Source organism: Homarus americanus, unplaced genomic scaffold (genome assembly GCF_018991925.1).
Source record: "Homarus americanus isolate GMGI-L3 unplaced genomic scaffold, GMGI_Hamer_2.0 scaffold39675, whole genome shotgun sequence".
NCBI classification, from domain to species: Eukaryota; Metazoa; Arthropoda; class Malacostraca; order Decapoda; family Nephropidae; genus Homarus; species Homarus americanus.
In genome coordinates this window covers 14,184,655-14,208,147 of record NW_024736071.1, presented here as the reverse complement: position 1 = coordinate 14,208,147, position 23,493 = coordinate 14,184,655, and the positions used below count along the sequence as shown (strand labels likewise).

At 38.3% G+C, this 23,493-nt stretch overlaps 1 protein-coding gene across 2 annotated transcripts; it reads left to right on the top strand.

Annotated features, from left to right (window-relative positions):
* On the top strand, positions 1–19,631 carry LOC121871810 (dnaJ homolog subfamily C member 24-like). Of its 2 annotated transcripts, none has more exons than XM_042374311.1 (3): positions 1–120; positions 13,723–13,932; positions 17,014–19,631. In XM_042374311.1, exons 2-3 carry the CDS (start codon positions 13,723–13,725, stop codon positions 17,227–17,229), a joined length of 426 nt encoding a protein of 141 aa, XP_042230245.1. In that variant the 5' UTR covers positions 1–120; the 3' UTR covers positions 17,230–19,631. The 2 variants fall into 2 exon arrangements, with proteins under 2 accessions (XP_042230245.1, XP_042230246.1); XM_042374312.1 differs by having other exon boundaries at positions 115–231.
* The last annotated feature ends 3,862 nt before the right edge of the window (positions 19,632–23,493 follow it).

Genomic DNA, 23,493 nt, shown 5'->3' with positions numbered 1-23,493 from the left:
CGTTGGGTCTGGCAGTGTTGTTGAGATGGCCGAGACGTAAACAAACAGGTCGGGTGAAGGCTTCATTTCTCCAACCAGTTTTAAGGGCGCCCTGTAGCTCTCTCTCCACATTCTTATACGGTAACGCTACTCTACAATACACTACATCAGTTTGGCCTATTCACTTATGGCCTGCAGTAAGGTAGTGCATGTTTGAGGTAGTGGAAAGATCCGTAGGAGGAATGAGTGAAGGTGCGTCCCGCCGTAACTCTTTCTTTTTTCCGAATTTTGGCCGTAATTTGTGAGTACTATTATAATTAACTGGTATTTAGTAAACTTTATGTTTTATAAACATGTCTGGAATGCCACCTTAAAAAGAAAAACAAAAGGTGAATTATAAGTGACAAATATGTGAGTTTGCACCTGGATCTGAACAAAGTTAACAAATGACTTGGTAACATTTATAATAAATGTTTGACCAAAGACGTTTATTAAAATGGTAAAGGTTAAGAAGATGAAAGCCACTTTATTTATTATTTGTTTTATTATTATTTCACCTGTTGCCACCCTAAGATTTTTGATAATTTTATGGTTGCAATGAGTAGTTTAGACAATTCTAAGACACTTCTTTTATACATGGCCCAATATGAAACTGCCCAGTGTTGTGTGTGAGAGGTGAGAAACTACTTGCATATCCTCTGCTTGTCTTTGCTGATAGTAATGGGAGCATTTATTTGTTCACCTGAAATTAAGATTACATCTATAAGTGCAGCATCAAATATATAAATAAGAAATAATTGATCTCGACAGAGGTGTGGAACATGTGAATGATTGGGGTTGATGGGGTATCTTTATCCAAGTCAAAATCCTGTATACAGAATAAACAAGACAACATATATCTAAGACACAGATCCGTATTGATAGATGGTATAAGTTCTAGAAACAGATCTAGTTTGAGAGTTAGGGGGAAGGGAAAAATGAGAAGAAGAGTGAAGAGTAGAATCATCAGTGTAAGAATGGATAGAATTAGTAGTAGTGTGAAATATATCATTGATAAAAAGAAAGAAAAGAGTAGGTGGAAAAACAGAACCCTGTGTAACACCACTATTGTTAGAGAAAGAGTGAGAGATCGATCCCTCGACAACAACTGCTATGGATCGGTTCTTAAGGAAGCTAGAAATTGGAGAACAAAGTGGGGGATAGAAACCATAAGAGAGAAGTTTAGAAAGCAAAGACTTGTGCCATACCCTGTCAAATGCTTTGGAGATGTTGATGGCCACGACGAAGGTTCCCCATAATCCCTAAGAGAGGATGACCAAAGATGGGTGCAGTAGGAGAGCAGATCACCAGTAGATCTCGCCTGGCAAAAGCCATACTGGTGATACGACAAAAGAGAAAAGCATTCAAGATGACGGATAAAATGAGAGTTTAGGTTAGTTTCGAAAATCTTAGAGGGGGATGAAGTTAGGGCAATGGGGCAATAGTTAGAGGGATTAGAATGGTCACCCGTCTTCAGGATGGGCTGAGCCGAGGCATGCTTCCAAGAAGTAGTTTGGGTTTTGAGGCAAAGGCAAAAGAGGCGAGCAAGCACATGGGTCAGAATTTCAGAACACGAAGGGGTATTCCCTCTGGTCCATGTGCCTTAAGGTGGCAGCACATTGGGTACTTTCCTCCAAACATGTTGCCCATTTTGCTGGCTGTTGGCTTAAACATCCAGCTAGCAGCAGGATTTCTGCTGTTGCTAGAAATGGACAACAGTTTGGTGGGGATCTTTGCTGGCCTGATTAGTGCTCAAATGTGCTTCATATAAATTCATGTACAGTACAGTAAAATTTAAATAAATCATGAAACAAAAATAATTCAAAATATCACACATAAGTTGAAACATTTCTATTTATTCATCACTTTAAAACTTCTTTAGTGTTATTAAATCATTATTCAGGGTTTTCTTTGACCAGCCAGCCACCGTCACTTTTAAAGAAACTTCATGATGCACCCATTGTCTTTTCTTTAGCTTTTGCAGATGCCTCACTTGCTTCAGCAATTGAAGAACTATAGCACAATCCTGCAAGACCTCAAATGTAGTAACGGGATCCATGGCGAATCTAGTCTAGATGTTTTGTTGTTGTTTTCGTTGCATTGGGCAGACACGCCAACAAAACATCCGAGTGTGACGCAAAACATCTCTCTGTTTTGCTGGCTGGACCGTGTTTGCCAAACATTTTGAAGGAAAGTGTCCAGTGTGCTGCCGCCCTTACTCATATCCAGATTGGATAACACACCAGCAGCCTTATGAGTGGAGATTATAGGAAAGTGCATAGTAGGAGTAGGAGGTGCAGAGTTGGAATCGTCTAAGGTGGAGTTAGAGGAGAATAAGGTGCCAAAGAGATTGGCTTTATCAGAGGGAGAGTTGCCTGTAGAATTATCAGGTTGGAAAAGAGGGAGTGCAGAAGTTATTACAGATGTTTTTGGTTAAGGACCAGAAGGATTTACTGGAAAAAGAGTTGGTCAGGTCAGCGGTCTTTCTTTTTATAAAATTCTGCTTAGCCCTACGAAGAATAACCTTACATCGATTCCAAGAAGTAATGAAAGAGGAGTGGGTAACAGAAGGAGATACAGTAGTTTCATAACTTGATACTTCCTATCTCTCCCCCTACACTCAAGAGAACAGGAGCAATCAAACCTATATTGTAAAGTGAAAGTTTTGGTAGAAGATGGGATAAATGCACTCGTACTACCCAGTATAACCCCAGCAATGCTGTCTGCACATACTGAGGCGTCCCAAGTGGAAAAGCAACATTCATCCCAGGGAAAGTCGGAGAAGAATTATCGCAAGGATTGCCAATTTGCCCTCCAGTAGTGCCATAGTTAGCGTTTAGAGGGGGTGGGAGAGGTGGTCCTTGCCCAGTTTGATTTAGTAGAAATAAGAATGTGATCAGAAGACCCTGGGGGGTAGAAATTGAGTATGAATAGTGTGAGGGGTTAGAGGTAAAACAAAGATCAAGAATGTTAGTTAGTTGATCATTTCAGATCATTAAGTAAGGAAAAAGAGAGTGCCTCAGTTTCACCTGGGTCATGCCTTGCAGAGCCAGGCTGCTCTGTGATGTACATTGAAATCCCCTAGGTGCTGGGTTGAAATCGCTCATTTTTTCAAGAGATGTTTGGATGATAGTAAGTAAGAAAATTAGACGGCAATGCACAGGATAGGATGTTAGATGAGGTTAGCTCAGGTTCTAATCAGTTTTGTGCATTGTCATTTGATTTTCTTACTTAGTATCATCCAAACAACATATTGTATCCTAAATTTTTTTGCAATTACATAAATCCTTCTGATATTAACCGTCTCCACCATTACCGTGGAAATAAATAGATTAAGTATCATTGTAATGTCACTTATACTGTCATTAAAGGCTGATTTTAAACATTACAGTATTTAACATTGTTCTCCTTGACAGGCTTTGCTCACCTGATTGGTTTTTCAGGTGAGCAGTTGGTTGTTGTTCTTCATTTTGCTCACATTCAGCATTGGCCTGCAATAAAAGGCAAAATTATCCAAGATTTTAAAATAATTTTTTGGCCTATTTAATATTTATGCAATGCGATAACAGCAGTGGTACTCATACATGAACTGTACAATTGTACATCCGAGATACTATATCTGGATTTGAAACCAATCTGGGACTGCTGGCTCAACATGGGATGCCTTAGGTCATCCAATTTAAACCAAAAACAATTATGTGCTGAATCACAGAACAAAGAATGGTATACAGTTTGCAGTTCTGCCAAATGCCTTTGTGTTAGTACTTAAACATTGTTGTGCATCTGAATCACCATTTTCAAATAATATAGTATTAAAGAAAACTTTTTTCCTACCTTAAGAAACTGCTTGTCAGTGCAGGATTTTTTTTTCATAACTTTTTTCCTATAGCTATAGCTATGCAAGTCCATCCGTCACAATTTTTGTGCTGAAAATAATGATGTCTTACAAACACTTCCACTGACTGCTACATTGTACTGTAACCTTAATTTGGACCAAATCTGCTTATCCTAACCTAAATAAAAGATATTTTGTCATCATTAGATTAGGTTGGTTACTTTGATTCATTTTATTGCTGGAAGCATTTCTATGACAACAACATTTCAAGTGCAAAAATGGTCATGGACGGACATAGCTTATTTATAGAGAACAAAATTACAGAAAATTAAATGAAAAGTGCAATTTCTGCACTCGATTTGCAGTTTCTTGAGGTAAGACAGTTGTCTTTGATAGAATAAAGTGTTGTAGTTATTAGTTAAAGACCAATGATTCAGGTGCACAACTGTTAAATATTACCACTTTTGCTTCTAGACCAGGTAGTACTGTATAGTAAGGCTAATTTGATAAGTGAGAGAGAATTCTACAAGCCTAACAGCTTGTTTGGGACTGGGGTTACATGACATTGTATATCAAGCTTTTAGTACATGAGTACAACCTCTGTTCCCCCAATAGAAGCATTTGATCCCTATTTACAGCTCAAGCCTAAACTGTTTGTAACAACAGAAAAAGGCAAATCAACATAGTCCACCTAATGACCATAGAATAATATGTTGTAGTTAGGTTTGTTTGATTGTTTTGTCACATCATTAATGACTGGCCTTGAGTCTCTCTTTAGTAGTCACATGTTTGTAAGACTGACACTTTCACCATATCTTTGTAAGATTAAATGTCAACTCATTTTGTTCTCTCTAATTAACATAATTTGCATTTTATAAATAAACATATGTGTGCATCAAGATCCCTTAAAAAAATATCTGGAATTTAGATGACTCCCCAAATGTTAAACTTTCCCCATGATTTTATTTCTTGGAGGCAAAATATTTCACTGGTTAGTTTTCACCAACTTTGATTACAAGATTAATATAATTTGTCCATACCCTGTCTTTATGATCATTCCACACAGAAGTGATAGCTAGTGGATGTCTTCCATATGGGTGCTGAAATGTTATGTTGCTTGTTGAAAAAAAAAATACAGTGTAATGGTTTTATTTATCAGCTTACCAGCCATTTGGGCAGTGGGTCTATCCAGTTTTAGTTCAGGAGGAAACCAGGGACTGGGAAAGTTGTGATATTTGGGAGGGTCACACTGGTATAACACCCTTTTCATGTGTGTCCAGGCCGAGGCTCGAACCCTTGACATATTAATAAGAGATAAGCGCGTTGCCACTGTACCACCAACACCCTTAGAAGCAGCACTTCAAGGATCTTTCACAACTTCATTACAGCCCAGAATTCAATGAAAATTACTAATGTGTTCATTTTGTGGAAATTAAATTCTTCGTTTGGTTCATGTCAGTACTGTATACAGTACTGGATGTAATCATTAGCTCTATCTAAGGTAAAAAATTTAATTCATACCATATTGGAAATCTGTGTACCTTGAGTTTGATCACCAGTAAATTGTACTGTACAGGGCTGCCTTACTTATCGCAAAGGTTACGGGCATGAAACTCGTTGCGAATATCAAAATTGCGAATAGCGGAGCAATTTCTCCCATAAGAAATAATGTAAATAGGGGGGATACGGGCATCGCGGTGGTCACAGCCGTTAGATTTTAACACTTGTTTTACTCATTACATATAGAACAAAATAAATAAAGAATCAAGAGCATAATATCAAATAAACTTTAATAACAAACACTTTGAGTTTATTAGGCGTATATGTTTACAAGTACAGTCTCTCCTCGACTTACGACGGGGTTCCGTCCCGACGACCAGGTCGTAAGTCGAAAAGTCGAAAATAATACATAGAAATTCTAAAATGGGTGTCTCCTTTTCTTCTCAGCACTACGAGAACTCTCACTTTTACGCTTACCAGCCATTTTAAAGGGAATTACAAACGAAAATTTTGTCAGTACACAGCGCAATCACTAACGTCGGGACTCGAAAATACATAATGTGAAAAATATTTTATACGACCATGGCCGTCGTATGTCCGGGTTGTTGTAAGTCAAAGATGTCATAAGTCGAGGAGAGACTGTACAGTATACTTTTCATGTTCGAGTGTTTGAATGTTTGAAGGTGTGTGAGGTAAGTTTCAAACGTAGACTTAATTTACCTCTGATGTGCTGTGTTGCTTGCTTGCTTGCTGAAGTTGGCATTAGGGTAGAGGGTGAAGGTTTACTGGGGTTGTCAGCCACCTCACTCTCCTCACTGCCAAGGTCGTCAACTACCTCACTCTCATCATCACTGCCAGGGTCGTCAGCCACCTCACTCTCATTATCGCTGTCAATTTGCACTGAAAGCTGTTGTTCTCCACTGGTTGAAGGCTGTGGTTCACTCATTGAAGGCTGTGGTTTTACACTGGTCTTGAACAGCTGCCTAAAAGCTGTGTTCTGTTTGGATGTACGTGGGGTGGTTGGTGCACCGGGGGTTGAAGGTTTGGCCGTGATAAATGCATCAAGAGTCGTTTGTTGTGCATTCTTCCTCTTCTCCTCGAGCACCTCGTAGTATGCTCGTATGTCTTTCTTGACATTGCGGATGATAGTGCAACTTCAACATTAAGGTCCATTTCTAATGCCATATCCATCGCCATCTCAAATGAAGAAATCAGCTTCCTTAGGTTCCGTACAGTGAGGAGTTGTGTTGGAGTTTCATCTGCATCTTCTCCCGTTGCAAGTGGCATTTCTTCCTGCTGAAGCCTCTCCAGTTCTATCAGGTCTTATTGGTAAGTTCTTCATTGTGAGAGTCGAGGAGGTCTTCTACGTCAGCGTCATCCACTTCAATGAATCCAGCCTTCTTTGCAAGAGTCACAATAGTCTTCCTTATTGCAGGCACTGAAGGGAAACCAACAGCGTTGTACAAATACTCGGGCCACAGCTTACGCCACACACCGTTCATGTTCTGTTGTGTTATTGCCTCCCATGAATCACTGATGTTTTTTATGGCTTTCCTGATGCTGTAGTGTTTTTTTCCAAAACTCCCGGATTGTAGGTTTCCCTTCTCCATCGGTCCCCTCAATCAGCTGCGCCATGATACGCTGAGTGTAGAGCGCCTTGAATGTAGAGATGACGCCCTGGTCCATGGGTTCAAAATTTTTGCTCATAAGAATTTGCGAATAAACAGGGCAACCATTGCGAATAGTGGAAATGGGTAACAATAAATTTATTGCGGATAAACGGGGTTACGAATATCGAGGCTATGAATAACAGGGTTTGCCTGTACTTGCCTTCACGCTGGATTATGCAATTTAAGATGTTAGGTCTATGAAGTTCAAATTACAGGGAATGTACAGTATATTACTTGCATAGTACAGTACAACTACTGTACCATGTTTAGGTATTACCCTTTCCTTGTCAGAGACATAGCTTTTATTGCCACTTTCTGGTTATGTATACTGTACATGGGTCTACAGGTGATTTAAGTGTGTCGATTGTGAAGCTATGTAAGTGATCTGCATGAGTCAATCACTCATGGGCAGTTCTTGCCAGTGCCCAGAGGTGTCCAGTTCTTGGCAACAGCGGATCATTATCCTTAAGGACTGTATTGCCGCAAGCAGAGTTGTAAAAATAACGGAGTTTGTTACTTAAGTAAAAGTATTATTACATTGGCAAAATGATACTCAAGTAGAAGTAAAGGCATCCAAAGATCACTGATCTTAAGTAAAAATGTATCTCATTCAAAAAGTACAGTACAGTACTCAAGTAGCGAAAGTAAGAAGTAACAATGAAATTATTAATTGTCTCAAATACTAAAATAAATCATCAGTAAATAAAAAAAAAAGAAGTTAACTAAAGATAAAAATAAAAGAGACATAACATTACACATGTTTATTTACAAATATTTCTATTGAGATTAATCAATAACTGATTCTCAAAATTATGGCTGTCTAATTGGGATCTTTTAGGCCTAAATATAAGCCCAGCTCTTCTCCCTACAATCCATCGTAGAGATAGTGAACTGGCTGAAAATATTCATTCAACACTATGGTCCCTTTCTTCCTTATCCACACAAGGTAGTAGGTAGCAGGCAGCTATCAAACAGGGAGGTACTACCGCCTGAGAAGATATTGGAAACATAATGTGTTGTCTAATGGTAGACCCTGCTGCCATATGGCATCACGAATATTGTGACCAAGTCCCAGGTTGCTGATCTGTCTTTCTGCCTCATTTACACACAATTGCAGGATCTCAATTGTTTCTCTTACTATTGACAACACAACATACTATACATATAGCATTTCTCACTATTGATTATTGTTTTTCTTTTCTTTATTATCATTATTACAGTGTTGTTATTATTATTATTATTTTATTTTATTTTACTTTTTATTATAAATTTTATTTACTATGAATTACTATTATTATTAAATTTTCGCCCCCCAGGCCCCGGGTGGGCTAATCCCCATATAAAAAAAAAAAAAAAGAGAGTATCATCAATGTGGACTTACGGTTCGCAGACATAATGTTGTCACTGAGGTGGGGAATGACCCCACACTTCTCTTCCTGTAAACTCTGTAACTGTCCCAATGCTAACACCCTTCAACACTACTGTATTGTCTTGACTGTCCCACTGTCAGGGACCTACCACAGGGAGTCACTAATCAAATTTCAAGGACTGATGGAGTTACATGCAGATGATACAAGTCCTCCTCCTCTTCACCAGAGCACAGAAAGATGGTCTTTGGGAACTGCATTTGCACGCCTTCCAATTGATGCTTCCTTTCTTCATGAGGTATAACGACATAAGCTATACCCTCTGGGGGACAGTGTATGTCAGTGAGATGCACCAGCTTCTTGATGATGTGAAAGCATATTTTTGATAAAGGGAACTTTGTAGTGAAGTGGTCAAAACAGTCGTTTAATCAAGTGGATCCTGATCAAAGCCAGGATTGGCTGAACGTCACTGGGAAGGAAGGTGGTGGTATTGTCGGCATCACCAAAACAACATCAGCCTTGAGCAGATGGGCCCTCTCTTACGACCTCCAATCTCATCTCGCCAGTGAAACCAAATATGTGTATGGAATAGGGTCAGATGACGCATTCACGCACAATGAATGTAACAAAGCCAGGCAGAAACATGACTTACAAGATGAAGATAACCTGTTAGCAACATTGCAGGCCTTCAAACTATTCTCAGTGGATGCATCTCCAAACTTGCAAAACATTGCCATAAAGGATATTGTTACAAAGAAAATGGAAAAAGACCTGATGGCTCATCAGAAAGGACAAGAGCAGCTGATCACATTTGTTGAAGAGCGACTTATGCTTGCGGTGACAAACAGGTGAAATTCAGTGACACCTTACCCAGGAACAAACCTCTGACCTTTTCTTCTCTAAAGTGGAACAAAAGAAATCCACAATTAGCCCACAGAAATTCATCAAAGCAGATAGAAAACTCCTTCAATGTCTGATCGCTGCTTTTCAATCAGGAAGAGATGTCATTCTTGACGATATGCTGAAGCATGAGCTCATGCCCATCCCTCTAGCCATTGCAGAAATGAATGGTGATCTCTGGTCAGGGTCAAAGGCACTTCTGTCAGAGGTACTGATAGGCAAAACACCTTGCCCACCAAGTCTGGCAAGCAACGGACCTTGGTGAAGAAGCAACACACATCATTGATGGTCAGGCTCTCGTGGTAGATATTGGGAAACGACAACATTTGGGGATTTGGCAGATGTATTTGTTGTCTGTCTTGAAGAGTGGGAAAAGTGGAGCTTCATTCAGCCGCATAGACGTCATCTAAGACAGGTATTATTAAATTTCAATCAAAAGTGGAACCAGAAAAAGATGGGGGAAAGGTGCAGTACCAGTGAGAAGAGAGGTGCAGAGTAGGGATGTGCCCCTTCCACTAAAATGGGAGAGTTTTATTGCCCTTGCAGAAAATAAGGCTGATCTGGCAGCATTCTTGTCCCGACAGCGGATTCTGCAAGCAACAAGAATATTGTAATATCTGGTGGGTTTAGTAATCAGGAGCAGGTGGAATCCTCAAATCCTGAGTCACAGAAGTCCTTGAAGCTCGTCATGAAGAGGCCGACACTCAAATAATTTTACACTGCGTGAGGAGCCAAACATCAAGCATTGTTGTTGCTGCTTGGGAAACTGATATCTTGGTCCTCCTCCTAGCACATTTCAGCAAGATACCATGCTCGAAATTATGGATGAAGTCCAGGACATCCAAGAACAGAAAATACATCCCAATCCACACTACGTATTACAGCTCAACTTGATAATAGTATGTTGAGCACACTGCTTGCATTTCATGCTCGGACAGGCTCTGGCACTACATCCTTTTTGGCTGATCACACCAAAAAGTACTGTTGGAATGTCTTCAAGGAGCATCAGAATCTCTTACAATTACTTGGTAAAGGTGGTCTCTGTGAGAAAGCAGTCCACAATGCCGATAATTCATTGCAGTCTACAAGTGTGATGTAGCTACATCAGTGGACAGGGCTCACTCCATTCTTTTTGGTTGAGCCCACACCTTAGAAACCCTCCCACCAACAAGTGATGCTCTGTCTTTCCACATAAAGTGTGCACACTACCAGGCATCCATTTGGCAGCAAGCTGACATGCTGCCCCAACTTGAGACAATGGGATAGAGATTAGATGATGACTCACTTGTCCCTGATCTCAAGTCCCTGCCTTCAGTGCCTGACTCGTGCATGGAGCTCATCAGCTGCAGATGCACCAAACAGTGCATAAGTGTTCATTGTAAATGTAAAAGAAGTCAAAGCTGGTGTATACTGCTGCATGTAACTGCAGCACAACTGACAAAATCTGCAGGAACATTTGAAAGACAATGAAATTTTATTATAATACAGTATTAATGCTTTTTTTCTTTTGCCTTATTTAATTAATATATATGTTCGCTTTCATTATTATTTTATATTGCTTCAGTTTCATTCTCATTTCATATTGTTTTTTTTATATCAGCAGTTTCTAGATAAATGTAGAAAAATATTGAAAGATGTCTCCACAGAGTGTAATTCTTTTGTTACTTGTGTACAGTACAGTTGAGTCTGGATTTACGCGGTTTTTGTTTACACGTTTGGTCATTTACATGGTGCCTTGCCAGAATTGAAATGCTTTAATTACGCGGTAAATTTGGTCATTTACGCGGGAAGCGGCGCGGGCAGGGTGCGCACAAGGTCGCCCAGTCATCAAAACATTACCGAGTTCTTCACCCGCCACCCACCACAGCCAGCCCAAGTCAGTGATAGTGAGGATATGGACTTTGAGGAGTTTGACAAAGAGGCCCTGCAAGCCTATGTGGTGGATAGTGATACAAGTGATACAGGTGAGGGCCAATAATCTGCCCTCTGCCTCGGAACCAACCTCCCATCCCCGTGTGCCCAGCCATCTTTTCTACTAACGTAAGTGTTAAAAAACCTAATATTATTGATCTTTCTCTTAATTATTAATTGTGTGTGCATACCATCATAAAATTAAGGTGTTATTTTGACTACAAGGAACGTATTGTGTCGGAAAAAGTGGAGTTTGGGGGTCGGCCCAATCTCTATTTCAATTAATCCCATATGTTCTGTTATTTCATATACGCGTTTCTCGTTTTACGCAGTACTCCACGGGTTCAATTGACCGTGTAAATGAAGACCCAACTGTATATGAATACTGTCACTGCATGATTTAATTTTGAGGGTTTTTAGTCTGAATATGCTCCAAATTTTCAAATAACACAAAGAACAGTTTATTCTAAACGTATGTATAATTACTGAGAGTGTGTAAAAACTAAATAAAAGCTTTCTATTGTCTCTACCGACTAGTGTCAAAGTTTCCCTTTCTGCACGGTAGCCATTTTCAATATACAGTATAACTCTAACTCCAAAGCATTGCAATATTTAGTTTGTCATATTCCAGAAATATATTCAGCGTACCCAAATCCTTCAAAAAAAACTATTTGACAACTTTGTCTCAGGTTTGCCAGCCTCTCCTAAAATAAGCTGAAATTTCAAAAGGAGAACCAGTCTATCTAGGATGTGTGGTTATCAACTTTTGTGTTGTTTCTAGGGATTTGAAAGTAGGGGATGAAAAAGATACTTTCCCTAGCACACACAGATAAATTTTAATGTCAATCACTTAACCTTACGGTATTTTTTCTATCAGTTTCTTCTTTCCACTTTTGATGATCACTGATCAAGTGAATTTTCTGTGCAGGATCATATCTTTATTTCCTATGTAAGTGATATCCAGGAAACCCCTTTATACTGAGTGGTGTTCTCCTTTACTGGAGGTAGAGTGAAATATTCCTTTCCTCTTTCTCCTTACATGTGGCCACATCAAGGAGGAAGCTAAAGGGCTCTACAGTACAGTATATATATTTTGTACTTTTTTTTTTAATATTGGCTTCAGTTTACCCAGAGTCCCTTTATTTGTATGCACATAAGGTTTTGTTAGGTAGTTTCACTCCTCTAGTAGGATACTCTGCTCTTGGAATGTGTTAGAGGTGGCTTTTTTTTTTTTTTTTTTTTAAGTAGCTATAAGATATCTTCTTAGGTGAGTCTTGTTTCTCCTCTACCTCAATCTAACCTATGTAAGCATAGAACATGGTTGTTGAACTGTGTTGATGATGGGTGGTGATGGTTTCTGGTAATACAGTTCCTCCCCGACTTACCGCCACCCGCACTTACGACCTGCCTCGGTCGTACCAAAATTTTGTCAAATTACGTATTTTCGAGTCCCAACGTCAGTGTACTGACAAAATTTTCGTTTGTAATTCACTTTAAAATGGCTGGCAAGCTTAAAAGTGAGAGTTTTGTGGTGCTGAGAAGAAAAAGAGACACCCATTTTAGATTTTCTATGTATTATTTAAGCATTTTCGACCTACGACCATTTCGACTTATGACCTGGATTTGGGTCCCTAACCCCGTTGCAAGTCGGGGAGGAGCTGTATTGGTTATGTGAGTTGATCTTTCAAATTGGCCTAACCATAGCTAGGGCTTCCCAGGATGCAAAGCCTAAAAGCTTACTCGACATATTCACGAGTCATTCTTTTCGGGTTCTGTTATATAATTGGATTTCAATATTTCTTAATTTATGTACCTGTATTTCAATACAGTACTGTATTTGATTTTCCCCCTTGATATCATTTCTGATACAGAAAACTTTCACTTGGAAATTAAATTGATTATGGCAGTGTTACAATTTTCGCCCATAACTCCCGGGTTCATCTGCAGAATAACGAAGTGGGTTTTTATGATGTTCAGTTGCCTCCATATAAACATACCACAGCCTGAGAATATGTGAGGGCGTGAAACGGTAAAATTACCCTGTTTGTGTGGCTACACATCAATGCTGAAGAACACTTATCACATGGATACTGTACTTTATTTGTTTATGTTATGCAGCACCATTGTGTAAACACAGCTGAGTGACTAGGACTGAACTACAGGGAACCGGCAAACACAGTAATCCACAGTTTCACGCCCATGACTGCCACGTTGCTTTGCCATATCTCATTCCTGTGCTCTTATACATTCCCAGGCCATGGTACATTCATGTGGAGGCAACTGTACAATATTGAACTTGCAAACTTGGAGAGTGTGTAACTTTAGGATTTACTTTTTATTAAGAAAATTTGTAAATGTGGTGTATATAATTCTTCCATCCACTGAAATAATCATAAGAAATTATAAATTTACCACTGAGATGAATCTTCCTATATAAATCTATTGTACAAATCTAACATGATATTAATATTACTTATTAAATAACAATTACAAGATCAATAGAAAACATGCGTGCTTCCAGATGACTTTGTATGATGTTTTGGGTGTGAGCCAAGATGCTAGTGAAACTGAAATTCGTCGGCAGTATCAGGAGTTAGCACGGCAGTATCACCCAGATAAGTCTGCAGTGGAAGGTGCCAAGGAGAAATTTTTGAAAGTGACAGAGGCCTGGCACGTTCTTGGAGACACACAGAAACGTAGAGAATATGATGATCAACTGAAGCGTGAAAAGGTTAGTGTTTTATTGTTTCCCAGAACACAGTGAGCAGAGCTCCCTGTGGGTCTGCAGTGATTTTTATACAGTACAATAAGATGGGGTGATTTTCGTGCACAGGGTGGCTTTGAACAAAATATGGGGGGGGGGAATTTGAAAAGGTGATAGTTTGTAGACATTTACAGCAAGCAAAGTTTTCTTGGTATCAAAATGTTGCCTAACTAGCAATATAGTTTTCGTATGTGAGTATTAAGTTTAAAATATAAGTAATAAATAGGAGTCAGTACAGGGGGTCCTCATCATAAGCGTCTTCATTATAAGTGGTTTTGCACTTAAGTGGTCAAATAATTGTGGACCTACACATAAAAAGTCCCCGCAGATAAGAGGACTCTAAGGCTGAAATCCATCAATCTTTGGGAGCACAAGTGTTTGAGCAATTGAATTTCCCACCTGCCTCCCATTCTCTTAAAAGACATCCTTCTCACCCGCACTATGCATGCTCAGCACTAGTTGCCTGTGTCCACAGGCATTATTATGAAGTGCTCCAAGAACTATAATTATCAACCTTGTTGTGTCTTTGTGACATTGGTGAACTATTTTTGTAGCCATCAGTTCCAAACCGAAGCAAAGTGGTGAAGTGGCTAAAAGGAAGCATAGTAGCTATGGGATGGAATTGAAATTAGAGAGTTACTTTTCTTAAGAAAAGTGGTGAGCATGTCTTAATAAACCACTTTCAGTGAAATGAGTGTGTGAAAGCATGGTTAGGTCGCTTGAGCCGATCAATGCACCAACTCCAAACTACTTTAAGTGCCTTTAATAAGTTAGAAAGTTAAATAATTTCATAAAATGGTGTGTAATCAAATGTTTAATCAATGTTTCTAAGATATATATATTAACGTTAAAAGATACCAAATTAAACTTTATGAGTGTCACTTACAATGTGATGGTCCTGATTAGACCGTATTCCTATTAATTTTTATGGGAATTAATTCCATTTTATAAGTGGTTTCATTATCAGTGGCTTTTTTTCTGGTCCCTATTAACCACTTATAACGAGGATCCCTTGTACTGTAATCAAAATCCATTTTTTTCGGAAATTTCAAATAGTGTTGCAAAACTTTCTCTAGCAGGAGCATACCAGAGTACATACAGTATTGTAATATACCGGTAACTTGTGAAAAATATTAGAAACTTGTCTATCTTGAAAATTTAGAAACAATCTGGGGTACTCGATACAGTATATCCTATATACAGGGGACCCTCCAAATTTGCGGGGGTTAGGTTCTCAAAATGGCCGCGAATCGCCAAATCCGCAAATAACATTTGCGAACAATTTTACTTGTGTACAAAGAAATGTATATTCCCTTTATGTGTTTGCCCTTAGGACAATTATTACTTTTACCTGTATTATATATATATTATGTGTGTCTGTGTAGACACACACACATAAAACACATACAAATAAATAATAATGGGAAAATACTCTCACAAATAATCAGAAACATAATAAAGTAATAAAACACTGTCATACTTTTAATCAATTTGTTTCTGATTATTTGTGAGAGGATTTTCCAATAATTATTTATTTGCATGTGTTTTTTTGTGTGTCTCTACACACACACACACACACACACACACACACACACACACACACACACACATATATTTACAATAGTACAGTTAAAGGAAATTACTGTCTCTAGAATGAATGGCTCCCTGTCCCAGCCGCGAACATGCCGGCAACTTTAAAACTACCCACAGACATTCTTGGGTACATCCAGGGTATCATCCGCGAATACCGCGAAATAAAAATCTGTGAACTTGGGGGGCCCCCTGTACTTTACCTGAAAATGTAACTTTAATGGAGGTACAGTATGTGAAAATTGTCTTCGTCTTGGGGTGACTTAGGACAGCTCAAAAATGACTTGTGAGGCATAATCCAAATATTATTCATGCATTTATGCAAGATCACATTATAAAAAACTTGTACAGCAATGGCTTATGCTTGGTACTGATAACAAAATTAAAAAAAAATAATAATAATAATCTACAGTTCAGGAGGCAAAAAAAAAAGAACATGCAGACTGGGCACTTGTTTTGCTGTCTCTCCTAATGCATAATCTTAAAAATGAGCCCATAACTGAACCAAACACAGTGCTATCCCAATTAGCCAGAACAATTGGTGCAGAGCACTTCTGGGGATGAGAGATTTCCGGCTAACCAGACGACTTTCTCAAACCTGGAGAAATTCCTTATCCCCGGAATCTTTTCCGGTTACTCGGAAAAGTTTCTGAGTGTCTAAACTAGACCTCTTGCACCCAGAACATTTTCTGGGTGCTGGGGATGTTTTCCTCGAGTCTAAACTACGTGTACATGAGTCTGTAAATGCAGTTATAATTAAGTTAGAAACTCCATTTCTTTACTATAATAATCCAGAATAGTTTATCTAAAATTTGGTTAAATAAATATATTAAAAAAAAAAATTCTATATGATATGATTGTGAATGAAGCTGTGTGTTACAGCAAGGAGTGGTATTTTCCACTCCCATGGAGCCTCTGGGGGATTAATGGGTTTTATGTAATTGACTTGACATGACCTGACCTGACCTGATGCAATGTCTGGTCACCCTTTCTTGGGTGGGGGATTAGTGGGTCTCTTGACCTGAAGGTGTCTTGAATAAACATTACATAAACCTAAAGTATTTTAAGGGACAGGAACACATCTTGGCTTTCAGCTTGGGAACCTATGGGAAAGTTGGTCCCATATAGTGAGAATTTAACCGACAAATGCTTTTTCAAGAACACATGTAACTTGTCAAATGGGACATTATTGCATGAAACCACTGAAATTACATGACGTACAGATTCTGTTAGAGAATGGGAACTGGACTTGGAAACTAAGAAATTCATTAAAAAGACAAAGTATGCTGTCAAGAACATTTGTCATGAGTGGTGCAATGATCCCCAGGGCAGCTTCATTGATTTGCCATTCTCAAGGGTTGGCCATGGCTCAAGGCCTTTATAGAGCCTTGGGGAACAGTGTTATGGTCTTGGGTTTATATATATTTTAATTATGTTATGCTCTTTCAACTGTTCCAGCTTTATCAAGAGTTTCCTGTAAGTGAGGAGTTGTTTCTTGAAGATCTGGAACGAGACAGAGAAGAAGGCGTTTATCTCCACACATGTCGGTGTGGTGGACACTATACGCTGGCCGCCCAGGATGCGAGAAATTCAACTGAGAAGGAGGTTGTAGTTGCATGTGACAACTGCTCCTTAAGTATCCTGGTTTTACTCAACTGTGACGAAAACACTTGATAGAAAGATTTTTAACTTTGATGCTTGTTGTGAAGCTTTTCTGACCATGCTTCTTGTCTGATATGAACTTAAAATCAAAGATGCATTATTAGGGAAATTTAAATGAGTGAGTGATTGTTATTGGAGACCTAACAGTTGTTTTTAGATTTTGTATGTTTATTTTCTGAGACAAATGAGTTTGGCACAACTGGAAATTTTTTTTTATGGTTAAAATCTGCTATTAGTTATATTTTTTTTCTTCAGAATATCTTAGCATTTACTTGTTGACTCTCAGTGTGAAGATATGTGACAGCTGCTTAATAGCCACTACTGGAATCACAGGAAATTCATTCATAGTTTTTATGTAACTTGGCATCCAATTTCCTCTACATTTTTATCAGTTTACTATAATCTGGGGATCATTGGAATGTAAAAAGATTTGTTCATTGTTATTATCATGTAATTTTAACACATCATCCAAACAACATTGTCATGAATTTTTTTACACATGAAGATTGCATGAAGTGAAAATAATATAGAAATAGTTTGTATAAGACACCTGCTCAGTGTTTGTGATGTTCTCATCTTACTGTGATATTTTGTTTTCTCCAAGACTTAAATAGGCCACCTTCTTTTGTTTTGTCATATAGTAAATCATATACAGTACTAAATTGTATTTGTTCATTGTGAAAAAACTTTGAAATAAAAATGGAAACATAGAAGAATCTTAAAATAAGGCATCTAAACCAACTTGTAGATAACTTTAGTCTGTGAAAGATAAAATTCATCTTAGACTACTGATAAAACAATGGAACGAAGATATCACTCACATTCCTTAAGGACATCGGATATGAGGAAGAGCATTAAAGTAAAGAGATCAAGCTCAACCTTGATGCTGATGCCTTGGGAGAAAAGACACCAACGCACAATGAAAGACTTCTTAAGGAGTTCTCACAATAAACAACCCTCCACCCAAGATCACCCTATGATATATTCTGCTCCTGCAGCTCAGAATCTCTCTCTTGTCTGTGAAAATATATCTGATAACCCAAAGAATTCTCAGTTTGTTCATGAAGATGATAGGTACTGTTCACATATCAATCCTCGGCAAAATGATGTATGCAGTGTTAGTGAAGTGATCAGTCCAAGGCAGAATAAAGTGGATATAGTAACTGTCTCAGAAAATTTTAACAGTAGCCATCTCCTGGAGAATATACATGCCAGTGAAAGGCTAGAGTTGTCAAATGAAATATCACTATCCATGATGCGGGAGAAAACACCAGCTAAAGTTTGGACCACTAATCTGACACCACATCATGAGGGTCAACCTTGTATAGAGAGGGTTAGCAACACAAATCTCAGTCCCTTATGCCCATTAGCTTCACCCAACAAAAAAAGCTATTCAGAAGATCATCACCAAGATCTTGGATTTAACTTACCTAACAGGAAAGGAATGAAGAGTCCATATGGCCAACAAAACAATTATCTTTTTAACAAGACTCTGAAATATGCAGCTAAATACAATCTAGATCAAATGTTTACTTATGCCTTTCCACAAGTGAAGAAACCTCTAAAGCAGAGACTTCAATGTATTTAATAATTTGAGGGTTACTCATGTGAATTTATAGCTCTCACACAAATGTATCAAAATGAAACATTTTATTAATTTTCTGTACTGTCAGATTGTTATTTATCCACACAGGGATATCTGTTCTAAATACAGTGACATCCATCCCATGCTCAGACTTGGGTCACCTAGTTGATTATTGCAATTTATGGGGTGAGTGAGCTGTTTAATTTTTATATCTATAATAAAATAGGAGCTTTGAGCTGTGTGTAGCATATTTCACTGGAGTATGTTTGCACTGTTGTGATCTGACATGTTTTGCAAAAGAATTAACAAAATATTCAATTGCAGTTTGGTCAGTGCAGTATCCTGGACAAATGCATGACTATCCTGTATAAAAAAGTATAACTAAATATGTAGATAAAAAAATAATCAAACTGCTATAAATCTAGGCCCCATATGTTATTGTATGTCATACCTTAGTATTTCTGTAACTTTGCTGTCTTAGCCTCAAGAAACTCGTGTTTACTCGTAACCTATTTAATCTTTTCTTGCAGCCTCTACCAGGCTGCCTTTAGCTAATGACCCCACTCTAATTTCAGTATGTAGTGTATTATGGTTGTTGCACTACATAGCCATGCATATATACCAATAATGATTGCTTTATAGCATTGCATAATAAATCACCCCAGTGCATTGTGTAATATAGTGACCTGAAGTCTAGTATGTTCTGTGCTCCCATTTTATCATGTAACATAATAAATGTTTCATTGCTTATTTTTGTGCTATATTAGATGTATTGCAATTGATATAGGTTTTAATTCTGTATTTGAGAACATGATTAATGTTAATCTCTTTTTTGAATTTTCTTCTTGTCCCTGATTATGGTGTATGTTTTGATACTGATTTTTCAAGTTACATTCTTAAAGTGAACATTGAAAGGTTTTATTAATTTGAAAGAAGTTAATTCATTTAGAATGTGTTTTACATTTTTTATAATGAATATATGATTTATTTGAAAAGCTTTGATGCATAATGTATTTACATTTTGTAGATCTTAAAGTTTTGTCTTAAAAAATTTTTCATTATAATTCACATAACTAATTTACCTAATGGTCACCCCAACTAGAGGTGGCCATTCCAAGGAAAGGAGGCCAGTGGCCTGTGTAGGACATCTTCATTGTTCTTAATATAATTGTCTCCAGAGCTATTTTGAAACTCAAAACTGTTCTTGCCTCCATAGCTTGACAGAATGAATATAAATACAGTATCCTTAAATTTGTCCTAAATAGCACCTTGGCGAGCTTGAAATGTGTCGGTACAGGAATACCCCTTATCACAAAGGATCATTCCTGAAAATCATTGCGAATAACGAATTTGCAAATATCAGGGCAATTTTCCCCCATAAGAATTAATGTATAAAGGGGGAGATGTGGTCCCAGTTGGCAACTTTCACTACATATTTTTTGCTATTTAGTAAGTCCTCGCTTAATGTCGTGGTTCCATTCCTGAAAACCGCGACGTTAATGGAATCGATTTTCCCATAAGAAATAGATAAAATACAGGAGTTACATTCCCCAGCCTCCCGTTGCCCCGTAAAATATATTTCATATACATAAATTCAGTGGAATTTTTTTAGAAAATAGTGTATATTATACATCCAAAATGATAAATTTACTAAATCATTTTGTATTGTACTCACTGATGGGTGGAGGTGGAGCGAGTGTGTGGTGGGTAGTGGAGAGGAGGAGGAGGGTGGCTCCTCCTCCCGCTCTGACCGGGTGAGAAAGGGTGATGCGCTGTACAAAGTAGTCTGTGACGATGTGATACCGAATCTGCGTGATGTTGTCCGAATCATGGGTATCTGCAGAGTAGTGACATTATAACGAAACAATGTTAAACGAGGACTTACTGTACACTCTTCATTATCTTAGGCTATTAGGGACCAGGATTGCATGTACACTGTAGTACCAGTAAATGTGAGAATAGATCAATATTATACTAATAATTAAAATAAAAGAAAAAATACTGCATTGCCAGTTGGTAATAGTTTCACTACACGTGGAAGACTGGAGTGGCTGAGATTTTCAACACCATTCCCTTCTCCTACCTATGTGCTCGTAAGAAATGTTTTTTGACTTTCTGATAATCTTTTTTTTTCCACATTCTTTATGAATGATTTTGTGTGCATGTGTGAAAGTAAAAATAAAATAAAATAAAAATAAAGAAAATTACATATAATTATCTACCCCAAAATACTAGTTAAAAAATATCAATAATGCAGCTCACACCTCCCATCACGACCACTACCTCACACTACCCACACCACTATCTCTCATCACCCACCACCACACTCCCATCACCACCACTACCTCACACCACCTACCACCACACTTGTCACACTACTACCTCACACCTTCCAACACCACTACCTCACACCACACATTACCACAGTCCACACTCATGTCACCACCACTACCTCACACCACCCTCCACCACACTCATCACCAATCATCACCACCAACTGCCACTACCTCACACCAACTACCACCACCACCACACTCCCATCACCACCCACCCCCACCACTACCTCACAACACACTCCCATCACCACCCACTACCATCCCAATGCTGCACCCCTTCCCACTCCCCCACCTCCTTCCCACGATCGCTCACTAGCTACTGCGGAGGTAAGAAATTTTTATTCTATTTTACGTTTTGACCTTATGATAATACAGTCGGTTTTTTTTTTTATTATTATTGAATATTTATTTTTATTTTTTGCACATTCTGTATGAACGATTGTGTGTGCATGTAACAGTAAAAAAAAAATAAAGTTATGTTTATCTATCCAAAAATAGGAGTTGAAAAATAATAACAACACAGGTTGGCTGGTAGGGGGACAATCTAATTACAGAGACAATCTAACTTGGAGACATGCAAAGTCCACACATACATTCCTTTCACACACAGATACACCCATCCTTCATTCCTATTATTTATTTACAGTACTAGCAACATATTTTTCATTTTAAAGGTACACTCAATATAATGCAATAAAATAACAATACAATAAAAACAATACAAAAGAACACTGTGTGTGTGTGTGTGATTAAACTAGCATTAACCATTGCCCTTTGAAGAATTTTAAAAATCTTGGCGTGTTTTTTGTGCCGCAGTTTGGAAGTACAGGTGTGGGGTGAGCTTCTGCGCATGAAAATTTACCTGCGTGCACTGTGTGAATGGTCCCATTGAACTTCATTAAAATTTCTAAACCATAAACGCCCTCACATGCGGAAAAAACACACTTGTGTGAAGCGGGCCTTACAGCTGAATATTAGAACTGCAGCTAGCGCTTGTAGTTTGAAAATATTAGTCATTAATTTTCTTTGCTAATAAGTTGGGTATGCTTTGCAAATATTGAACAGGGGTGTTAAAATGTCAATTGCAGATTAGCGAGGTTGCAAATTGCGAGGTATTCCTGTACTCGGGTTTGCAGTGGTACCCAACTCTTATTACCAATCTTGATAAACACAAAACCCACCCACACCACAGAAATGAATGCCACAAGAAAGTGCATGTGTTCAAATGAAAGGAACCCAACATATTTGGGTTCAGAACTGGTAAGTCTGAATGTAGGTACAGTGCATGGAAGAGCAGTAAGATTTAGCCGAAGAATGCTCGTTGTCTGCTACCTGCAAGAAACGAGGTGGAATGGTGGCTCAGTAAAGATGATTTTTGGTTAAAATGATAAATTACATGATGTTTTGGAAGGGGAGTGAATCTGGAGAAGGTGGTGTGGGGATCTTGGTAGCCAAAAAGTGCTAGACGTGAAATGGGTGAATGCAAGAAACATGGTTCTGTAGCTGCTAGTAGGAAAGGATCTGATGACTGTCATATCTACATACACCCTATAAGTTGGGCTAAGTGAGGGTGAGTTCTGGGATAAGTTTTTGCATGTACTGTTAAGAGTTTGGTGAAAGATAATGTAGTACCTGTACTGTTTCATGTCAGTGTACACACTGAGGGTTATAAAGGTGCACAGTAGCTAAAACAACTATCTGTGCATACTTTGTGGGAAACAATATGAGACCATGGAACGATAAATTTTGGTATATGAGGGATGTCACTAATCACACGTAAAATTTCAGAATATATCGACCTCCACCTGCACAGGTAGTTGTTTTAGCTACTGTACATAGTCGAAAAGTCTACGATACAAGAAATGTGGAAGGAGAAAGAATATTTCAGTTTGGGGATGCAATGAACAAGGTTGTATGCAACATACTTAATGAGAGTTGGAGTATGTATGAGTCAGGTTGCACAAAAACACGCATTGATTACTTTCTCATTCGGAAATCAGACAGGAAGCTTGTTAGGGATGTAAAGGTTATAGCTGAGGAAGAATGTACAGTCCCCTTCAGTGCATTTACAGGGGGCTTGTCATTTTAACATTCCACAAATCATTATCTTTAAGACATTTGTTTTAATTTAGTTTTAATTTCATTTCATATTATGTTTACTATTCCTAGTTTCTTTCTGTTGAATGTAAACAAACACAGAGTTGCCACACTGCACAAAATCTAACGAGCCCCTGTAAATCCACCACAGATTGCTTGTGTGTGACGTGTTTACAAGGTGCAGAGGAAGGAAGAAAATGTGTTTTCCATGAGAGTGTGGGACTTGAAGGAGAAGAATGTAAGAGAAGCATTTTATGT

What these genes read in the sequence shown, in the direction of transcription:
- LOC121871810 (XM_042374311.1), top strand. Translation starts at nt 13,723, where the DNA reads ATGACTTTGTATGATGTTTTGGGTGTGAGCCAAGATGCTAGTGAAACT. An exon ending in ATCAACTGAAGCGTGAAAAG is followed by an intron (nt 13,933 to 17,013) that starts GTTAGTGTTTTA and finishes CAACTGTTCCAG; the next exon opens with CTTTATCAAGAGTTTCCTGT.